General features: G+C 36.5%; 1 protein-coding gene across 1 annotated transcript; it reads left to right on the top strand.

The window, feature by feature from the left end:
• Positions 1-338: 338 nt before the first annotated feature.
• G6PC2 (glucose-6-phosphatase catalytic subunit 2) lies at positions 339-10,281 on the top strand. Its single transcript, XM_080668741.1, has 5 exons — positions 339-625; positions 1,201-1,310; positions 3,170-3,281; positions 5,485-5,600; positions 6,615-10,281. The coding sequence occupies exons 1-5, from the start codon at positions 408-410 to the stop codon at positions 7,124-7,126; spliced, it is 1,068 nt and encodes a 355-aa protein (XP_080524867.1). The 5' UTR covers positions 339-407; the 3' UTR covers positions 7,127-10,281.
• Positions 10,282-10,510: the final 229 nt, after the last annotated feature.

Here is a 10,510-nt window from a genome sequence, read left to right as displayed (position 1 = left end):
CTTTAAGGGCTATTTGACATGCAGTAATTATCTGCATAGTCTTCTAGCCAAGCATAGAAATTGCTAATGTCTCTGCCCTTGAAGGAAATGAACTGTGCAAAAAATTTCAAGCAAACACAATCCAACTGTTCACACAAAAGGGAGGTTGCATAAGAAATTCATTGTATCTCTACCCAAATTTCCCCTTGACTTGTCACAGATCAGCATGTACTTCACCTCTTTGGCTCCAATTAAACTTATAAACAGATGAGCTTTTCAGCAGACAAGGGCCGACGTGCCCTTTCCACAGATGGTCAGTCACGTGTTGCAATAATGACTGGACATGCCACAAGGGTACTATATAAAAATGGAGGGACTCAGAGCTCTGCAGCTCCAATTGCTCTGTTTAGATTTGCCTCTCTTTCAAGATGGATTACCTTCATAGGAATGGAGTACTCATTATTCAGCATTTGCAGAAGGACTACCGAGCTTACTACAATTTTCTCAATTTTATGTCCAATGTTGGAGATCCCCGGAATATCTTTTCTATTTATTTTCCACTTTGGTTTCAACTTAATCAGACAGTTGGAACTAAGATGATATGGGTAGCAGTCATTGGGGATTGGTTCAATCTTATATTTAAATGGTAAGGCTTCTGTTTTGTTTCATTTTTCCTAAAGTGTACTCTTAAATTTGTAGCTTTGGCTTAATGGTCACATTTTAGATGTGTGTAGTTTTATTTGGAAAACTTTCAAGCATACCACAGATTCATAAATAGAACTTACAAAAGCTATAGAAATGTATACTTACATACAAATGTATATTTATATGCTAACGTAAACTGATTTATAAGTAAATTCCAAAGCCCTGTAACACATATTCTCTGATTATCTAAGAAGTTAGTTAAATGAGCAGCACCCATACTGAACAGACAGGTGATTGATTCCAGGGACCACTTTGATATTCCCAATCTCAGCACCCAAAGCACCTGCAGGACTTCCCCTGAAAGGAAAAAAATGTCCCTGTTTACATTGAAATGACTGTGTCAACCTCTATAATGGGAGATAAACCAGAATCCAAGTCCTTTCAAAGATTCTTAATCATGAGCTTTCCTCATCAACCCTCTGATTGAATCATTTTTATAGGAGAAAATAGGATGTTTCCAATTAAGTACTTGCTGTTTATTTAAATATATTCATATCTATATTTCTTCAAATACAGGATATTATTTGGTCATCGGCCTTACTGGTGGATCCAAGAAACTCAGATTTACCTAAATCGCTCAGGTCCATGCCTTGAACAGTTTCCCACTACATGTGAAACAGGTCCAGGTAAGCAATTATAGCAACTTCAAGTTACTAAAGCTATTCCAACAGAGTCATTATGTATGATGATCATCTAATAAGTGTATGATATCATATAGGAAATTAAAGAAAGTCATAAGGGAGGATGCTAAAAGTTCATAAGCATAAAAATTGCTAATGAGAAAGGAAGGAAGTTTTATGAATTTCATTGTGTTATTTGTAAAAGGGTAAGTTTGGAGAATACTCCTTAAATAATTTTATATTTGCAATTTATTTTTTGGAAGAATGGAATAATACGAAAACAAACAAAAAAGCTAGAACAAATTACCAAAGAACTATATTAAAATTCTAGAAATATTGATTTATCTACTGCTGAGTAACTGTCAAAGTTACTATAAGTATTCCGAAAATCTCATGAATGAGGAAAGAATAGACAAGTTTTCTGTAAGAAAGGTAAGGACTTCCTGGTATTACTATTGCCAGTTAAGATATCCCTTATCTTAGAATGATTTCTTTAAAATTTCTTTTTTTTCTGGTATATATAGTATGTAAGTAGACTTTCTGGGCCACTTCCTTTTTTTATTATAAGTAAGACTGTATGCATGTAAAATCTTTACCAGAGAAGTTGAGTTTAGGACTATAAAAGGCTTTTGAAATATATAAAAGGAAATTACATGTTACTGGTTTAACTTATAAGACTGTGTTATATTATACCTCACTATAGTTTGGCATATATCAGAAAATTAATATTGACATCCATTGAAACCAACCCTGAATATAGTGAATGTGTAAGTTCTGTTATATTACTATAATTAATTCTTTATATATCTGGCTCCCTCAGTAGACTGTGTTCAATCATGATGGGGATGGTGTATATATATTTTATCTTTGTGAAATCATTGTGGGATAGATGGATGGATGGATGGATGGATGGATGGATGGATGGATGGATGGATAACCTTTGAGACAATTGAAATGCTACTTTGTTTTATCCCAGCACTTCCCAGCATGTGGGATATTTTCTGGGGTGAGGTGGTGGGAAGGAAAAAGATATATTGCATCCTATGTTCACTCCTTAGAGATCTACAACTCTAAGAATATAAAGGCTCTGAAAATTCCTGCATAAGAAACAGATTTGCAATAAATAGATCTACAAGAAATAGATTGGTCTTTGTTTAATTCAGTGTTTTTTGAAAAAGAGACTGGGGTTTAACCCAAATGAATCTCCATTTGGTTAAGACTCAGGGAGAATATCAAAATAAAGTGATTTTTCAAAAATATCAAGATTCATGGGAAAGACATTCTAGGAGTAGAAAGTCTTCACACTTCTTCTGCCAATACTGATGCTCCCTTTACAGCTTCTCTTCCTTTTCATAACAAAGACTTCCATGGAGCTTCTGGCCACAGGATAGACATAGAGGTAGAGGTAGCTGCTAGTACACAGCAGTCAATTGCTAAATCAGACATAGCAATGATATCTTTTAGATGTTTGACTTTCCAACCCAAGGAACATAAACTGATTTAAGATCCAATACAGGTACTTTATTTTTATCATCAATTAAAAACAATTAGATATGAACAATGAGTAGAGATATGGCAGATTTTGGTGCAACACCCTGAGTTTTTAATTAGCCTTGAACATTTTAATTTCTGGAATTTGATGAACTTGAAAAATCTGGAAAAAATGTTTGAAGTAGTGTTTGAGGCTCAATTTGGCTCAATTTTCTTTATTTCTACCTATATTTAGATAATACATAGAGCCTGGGCCCTGTGGATTCTTTCTGAGTTATTTGTAATTTTCATGGCTAATATGCTATTCTATCCATTTCTGATACTGATACTCTGTTAACTCCCTTTCAAATGGACCAACAACTTTGCTTTTGCAGGGAGTCCATCTGGTCATGCCATGGGCTCATCGTGTGTCTGGTACGTCATGGTAACAGCTGCACTGAGCCACACTGTCAGTCGGATGGATGAGTCATCTACGACTCTGCACAGGTCAGCTTTGCTCCAGTTTCGTGGCATGGGAATGTAACAGTTTTGAATATGGAATGTCTTCTTAAAAGTTCATTTTAGTATGCTTTTAGTGGTTGAAATGTGCTTATTCTATTCTATCATAACCAAAATAGCAAATGAATAGAAAATTAATATTGTGCTTTAAGATTATGTCCTAATTAGTTCACAGCTTTGCCATATTATAGGGTTGGAAATATTTAATTGATTAATGATTTGCTAAATATGCTTTGGGTTTCTCTAATATAATAATCACTCTGGTAGCTCATAAGTAAGTCATCTAAAATTATGTAAGAAATAATTTTGCATGTACATTCTCTTGCTTTAAGATTAACTAGAAACTTTGAGAATCATCATTCCCCTTGAATGCATCAGTTAATTTAGTATAATTATATTTCTTTCTTTGACAAGCCAATGTTTTTTGACATCAATAACAAATTCTAACTTTAAAGACTTTGCAACCTTTGTAATTGAAACCATCCTAGAGGCAAGTTTAAGTTTGAATGTTAGTAGATTTCATGTTAGTAGATTTGTAATGTTTAAAAAGGCCTAGAACTTTAATGTAAGATTACTCAAAATTTTTGTAGGAATTAAGCTGTTTTCTTTTCTGAAATAATTTATCATTAAGACAATTTTGAGCACCACTTTAATCATAAATTATTAGGCTATCAGAAATAAAATTTGTCTGTTAATTGGTTTTTAAAATATGATAACATATACCATTATATAAAAGTTCTTTTAAAATAAAAAATTTCCAAGAGCCATCCACTTTTTAGAGTAGTATTGGAAATATAAGAAAGAAATAGCTAAAGTAATTTGAGCATATTTAAAGTTTATTCAAATGAGACTGTGACCTGCATGCTTTAATGTATCCATTAGCCAAAACAACAGTAGAGAGTTGTTTAATTTAAAGAAATTAGCATTTCCTAACCATAGACTATTTCTCAAAGTAGGAATCTAAAAAAGGCTCACCTTCTTATAGCTTATTTCTTCCTCCAATTTCCAAACCTGGAAAATATTTGCTTGTTGTTTTTTTTAACTCCCATAACTCTTTTTTAATTTTTATAACTGCAAGACTCCCTCATCCATCAAAATTTATTTAGTGCCTATTCCTTACCTTAATATTACCAAATCTTTATTTATTATTCTTTCATATTGATAACCCCTGCTTACTTCCTCTTTGGAAGTCTCATTTCTTTCTATTCCTAGTCTTTCAATAACCAAAATTTGGTCTGATTATCAGTAACAAATCATTGAGAATCCCCCAAAATCTTAGAATTCAATATTGCTAATTCTTTTTTATTAAAATAATGAACATTGCTTGGATTTTAATATTTTTATAAGTTTTTGTACTTTGTACCTTGTTTCTTTTTTATTTATACTTATTGATTTTTTAGAGAGGGGGAAGAGAAAGAGAGAGAGAGAGAGAGAGAGAGAGAGAGAGAGAGAGAGAGGAACATCGATTTGTTGTTTCAGTTATTTATGCATTCATTGGTTGATTCTTGTATGTGCCCTGACTAGGGATTGAACTGCAACCTTGGAGTATTGGGATGACACTCTAACCAACTGAACTACCCAGCCAGGGCCTACCTTGTTGTTTCTAACACAAAGTATATAGCCTATAGGTCAATTCCATTATTTCTTATTTTCTATATCTCAAAAACCAAGGAATCAGGACTTCTTTGAGAGTCTGACATTAAACCCAATGAAAACTTGCCCTTGATAAAATGTTGATGTGTTTTTCATCAGAGTGGCAGCTGACTCTCCAAGTGAGTTTTCTTCAAGCAAAGAAAGGTTGAGAGAGAGTAAAGAGGAAGCACATATGATAAGGAGTAAACATATATGTAATTCATATAATAATTCTGATATTAGCAATTCTCCAAAATTGAATTATCCCACTCCATTAAAATAATTATTAGGATGTCAAATTGGCTTCCTTTAATAACATTTATTAAAATCTCAGGATATCGCACTTATAAATGCATTGTAAATGCAAAAACCTCTGTTAAAGCATTTCAAATCCTATGAAACACATGGAAACAACATTTTGGGGAAAACAAGACTCTAGAATAATGATATATGTCAGATGATTCTTCTGAGAAAGGTCATCTGGTGTCACAGAGCCCCTAATTTTATGAGCGATCAAATTTCTTTGCTTCTTACACTTGTATCTATTCTTCCATCGTAGACTGACCTGGTCATTTCTTTGGAGTCTTTTTTGGTTGATTCAAATCAGTGTCTGCATCTCCAGAGTATTCATAGCAACGCATTTTCCTCATCAAGTTATTCTCGGAGTAATTGGTGGTAAATATGATCCCTTACCTCTGGTTATATCATTTGAAAGCTTTAGTATCATTTGTTTTATGTTCTCAGATTCTTCCTGGCGATAAGTTCCCCATTCTAGGTAATTCTGTTAAGCAACTGATGCTTAATGCTACCCTGGGAGCTTAAGTGATTCAACACACCTCTCAAATCCTCCTTGTGCACAATGGCAGAGTCTCACTTAACAGTATAAACGCTAACCTCTTAGTGAGATGGGCTTCTCTGAAATGTGACTAGAGTTAAGTCCAACTTCCAGACCACCACTTCAGACAGCCTGCTTGTGTCTTGGTTTGGGGGACTTATAATGGCCTTCCAACCTGCACACCATGCCACTCTCTCTGAAACACCTGAAATGATGGTTACATAACTATGAACTTCATTTTGCCGCTGCTTTGTATTCTTGAAGTGGCATTCACCATGATTGAGTTTCTGCTATTTAGTTCCACATGCTTTTCAAAGGCTAAGTTAATTGGCTATGGCAATTGAAATATTAATTGCAAGCACCTAGATCAGTGTTCTGCCTATAAAGTGGGTTGTCACTCAGTGCCATGGATTCCTGAGAGATCCCCATGTCCTAGTATGGATGGCAAAAAGACCATGGGGCAAGTGTGTGTTACTGCTTTAAGAAAGGCTTTGGAAAATGGATAGAACCTAGGTGTCTAAAGCCCTTTACATGGAAAACTGCAGCTAAATTCTTTTTTTGTTAATATATTTTTATTGATTTCAGAGAGGAAGGGAGAGGGAGTGAGAGATAGGAACATCAATAATGAAAGGGAATCATTGATCAGCTGCCTCCTGCATGCCCCACACCAGGGATGGAGCCTGCAACCTGGGCATGTGCCCTGACCAAACTGTGACCTCCTGGTTCATAGGTTGATGCTCAACCACTGAGCCACACCAGCTGGGCAGCAGCTAAGTTCTTCAATGCAGGGAGGAATGATTCCCCAGGAGCTCAAGGGCACATAGTCGCCTTCAGTGTCTCTTTCTAATCCCCAGGCATGCTTGTGGCAGAGGCCTTTGAACACACTCCAGGCATCCAAACGGCGAGCCTGAGCACATACCTGAAGACCAACCTTTTCCTCTTCCTGTTTGCACTTGGCTTTTACCTGCTTCTCAGACTGCTTGACATTGACCTGCTATGGTCTGTGCCCATAGCCAAGAAGTGGTGTGCCAACCCTGACTGGATCCACATTGACACTACACCTTTTGCTGGACTCGTGAGAAACCTTGGGGTCCTCTTTGGCTTGGGCTTTGCAATCAACTCAGAGATGTTCCTCAGGAGCTGCCGAGGGGAAAATGGCTACAAGCTAAGCTTCCGGCTGCTCTGTGTCATGGCCTCATTGACCACACTACAGCTCTACCATTTCATCAAGATCCCCACTCACACTGAGCATTTATTTTATGTGCTGTCTTTCTGTAAAAGTGCGTCCATCCCACTGACTGTGGTGGCGCTGATTCCCTATTGTATTCATGTGCTAATGAAACCAAGTGAAAAGAAGATTGACTAGAGTTGTGCAGAGTTAGTGCTCTTTGGTCCCAGGAGGCAGGCACTATTCATTTATCACAGTCTCAGCATCCCAACAGGAGCCCCAGTATCAGATAGCTTTATCATCTTCAGATGCTTCTGGCTCTTGTGGGCATTTTAGTGGCAGTCAACTCTAACCCTCCAGTTTTCAGATAAGGTATTGAAGGCTCATTTAGGTAAAATAACTCACTGTTGTCACACCGCTGTAAGAACAGGAATTAGAACCCAAGTCTTCGGGCAAATATTTCCATTACACTATATTTTGTTTGTTTTCAAGAGGTAATAATTTGTAAGATTCCAGGTCGATTCTATGATAATTACTATGTAAATCAGCTATTTTTCAAAAAATAACATTAAAATGCCACATCTAGTTTGACTTAAACTATGCATGCAGCGTCTTGAGGGGTCAGTGATGGTTCTAGATATGGATACATATGTAGTTGAAAGGAAACAGGCCAGGTTACTGTGGACTTGAACTGCTGTACAACTCCTGGTCTGTTTTACAGAAGTGATTTCTAATATGTCAATAAATGCTATTGAAGATTCTCTGCTTAGAACATTATTTACCCCCAAAAGGTTTATCTCTTTACTATGACATCCTTATACTTTCTCTTTAAGGGTCAGTTTTTCAAAACTAGGGAAATCAAGTGCCTTCCTCAAGGTCATGCTCCAACCAGGAAAACTATTAAATGCTTATAGTATCTGTTAGCTGGTGTTAACCTCTATAGATACTGAACTATGATTAAAATCTACAGGTTTACTTTATAAAATGTTATTGATGGAATATTATGTTATACTAAGAATTTCTCAGTAAGGTTTTTTCTTATTGGATCTAGTAATTCCGGACTTTAAGTTGATACCTCTGTTATTTCAATCAAGTACATTTTGAGTCAGATTTTGCTGCATATCTTAGTGATCTGTGATCTACCATAGTGTTTCATCTAACTCTTTTCAAGGATATCAATACATGATTTATTTTAGATGATAACATATTAAGTAACCCATAAATGTTTATGAAAATGCGACAGTTGAATCAGTGCTATTTGACAAGATATTACTTAAGGATAACAAAACCTCTGCAACTCAAAGTAATTATTGGTCCATTTCTAGGTGTATTTATAGAGTATATGTTGTTGCTTTTACAAAACACACTTAATAGCTTTCTTTTTAAAAGGTAACTGAACTTGATTTCAGTAATTGGATGATTTCTAAGCAAAAGCTGATATAATCAAATATTTTTAATTTAGTTTTTATTTTGTCAATTATAGTTTACAGTCAATATTATTTTGTACTAGAGGTCCGGTGCATGAAATTCGTGCACAGGGTCGGGGGAGGGTCCCCTCAGCCTGACCTGCACCCTCTCGCAATCCAGGACTGCTGGCTCCTAACTGCTCACCTGCCTGCCTTCCTGGTTGCCCCTAACTGCTTGCCTGCCTGCCTGATCACACCTAACTGCTTGCTGGGGGGCAGGGCCAGCCCTGTGAGCAGCTGTCTGCTGACCTGATCACCCCTAACCACTGGCCTGCCTACCTGATAACCCCTAACCACTGGTCTGCCTGCCTGACCACCCCTAACTGCTTGCTTGGGGGCGGGGCCAGCCTAGCAAGGGGCCATCGTGGTTCTGGTCTCTGGTCATTCCAGTCATTACACTATGGTGGCTGGCCTTTTATTACATAGGATTATTAGTTTTGGGTGTATAGCATAGTGGTCAGACTTTACAAAGTATTCACCCAATATTTCCAGTACCCACCTGCATCATACATAGTTATTGCAATATTATTAACTATATTTTCTGTGATGTACTGAAGAAACATTATCTTAAGAATGAAATTTTTCTCATGTTGAGAAGACATTTGGGTTAAAGAGGGAAGAATGATTCTTAATGTGTGAGCTTTGTTCATTGGTTCAAGCCTCCCAGTTGGAGTGACCATACAAAATCACTTCAATCCTTTCACACTTTATGATGCATTTGCCTCCTCACATTCTTCTGCATTTGTCACAGATCTCATTCCTGTGTAAGAGCTCTTTCTGACAGTTTCCATTGAGATTAGTAATGTTAATATTGAAGAATCTTTCAACCCAATATGGTTTCAGCCTGCTCTTACCAAGGCCTGAGGAAGCTAGGCATGAATAGTCAAAGGATTCTGCTACAATATGTGATTCCATTATAAATCCCTTCTCAGTTGTCTTCAGCCACCCACAGTGAGCACTGTGGGCTGGATGATCTATGATCCTCAGAAGGGGAATATGCTGAGGTTTTGGCTCATTTTCTAGAATTAATCCCCAACTACTATACCTTATTTGCCATAAAGCTCTGGCGTCCTCATGTGGTGAGATTTCCCTCTTTACTCTAGTTGACATCTCCTGGAGGGATCCATATGGTGACAAATGGCTTTTGCAGTTGAAACTACATAGGTAGGAAGAGGAATAGCTTTTCACAGCCTTGGAGAAAATATCTGCTTTTAATAGGAATGGAAAAGACTCTTCTGCTTCCAATTTATTTGCCAAAAGTAAGTAGATTTGGGTTCATTTGACTTGCTGTTACTATATCCATGTAGTCAAAATGTCTGCACACCTACATATTCAGGAGAAAAATGAGCTTTCAGGATAGAAAAAAATCTAGACAAGTGACTTGAGAAACTGTCCAATCAAACATGTATTTGAAAAGAAATGCAAAGAAGTTTATTATTACTGAAACTAGCTATCAAGAAGAGTGTTGGATCCCTTTCCTTTGACAACATAGGGATAGGACATCTGTCTCGGAAGGTTAAATTGGTACCTTCTTTGGAATTATTTCAATATAACAGAAGGGTAATTAAAAATTTATTATAAGATGCCCTTGAAACTCAAAGTTATATCTCTAAATGTTTTTATTTATTCAAAATCTGTAAATAAATCCAAGATCAAATTAATACATATAAAACATATAAAAAACCTTGATTTAAGAGGAATTTAAAAAACCTTGGTTTTATTTTTTTAATTTATCTTTATTGTTGAAAGTATTACAGATGTCCCCCATTTTCCTCCCATTGACCCCCTCCACCCCACTCCTGCCTTAAATGTGATTGATTTCTTAAGTATATTAAAACTGTATATTCCAGCACTTTTTTTAATTTAATAAATCTTTATTGTTCAGATTATTACAATTGTTCCTCTTTTTTCCACCCATAGCTCCCCTCCACCCGGTTCCCACCCCACCCTCTGCCCTTACCTCCCCCCGACCACTGTCCTCATCCATAGGTGTACGATTTTTGTCCAGTCTCTTCCCGCACCCCCCACATCCCTTTCCCCTCGAGAATTGTCAGTCCACTCCCTTTCTATGCCCCTGATTCTATTATATTCACCAGTTTATTCTGTTCATCAGATT

This window comes from Plecotus auritus (assembly GCF_963455305.1).
Source record: "Plecotus auritus genome assembly, chromosome: 5".
In the NCBI taxonomy this organism is placed as follows: domain Eukaryota; kingdom Metazoa; phylum Chordata; class Mammalia; order Chiroptera; family Vespertilionidae; genus Plecotus; species Plecotus auritus.
This window is presented reverse-complemented; position numbering and strand designations above follow the sequence as displayed.

Excerpts from the sequence above, each read along its gene's own strand:
- G6PC2 (XM_080668741.1), top strand. The coding sequence starts at position 408 with ATGGATTACCTTCATAGGAATGGAGTACTCATTATTCAGCATTTGCAG. Across the intron at positions 626-1,200 it reads TTCAATCTTATATTTAAATG|GATATTATTTGGTCATCGGC; the intron begins GTAAGGCTTCTG and ends CTTCAAATACAG. Across the intron at positions 3,282-5,484 it reads TCATCTACGACTCTGCACAG|ACTGACCTGGTCATTTCTTT; the intron begins GTCAGCTTTGCT and ends CTTCCATCGTAG.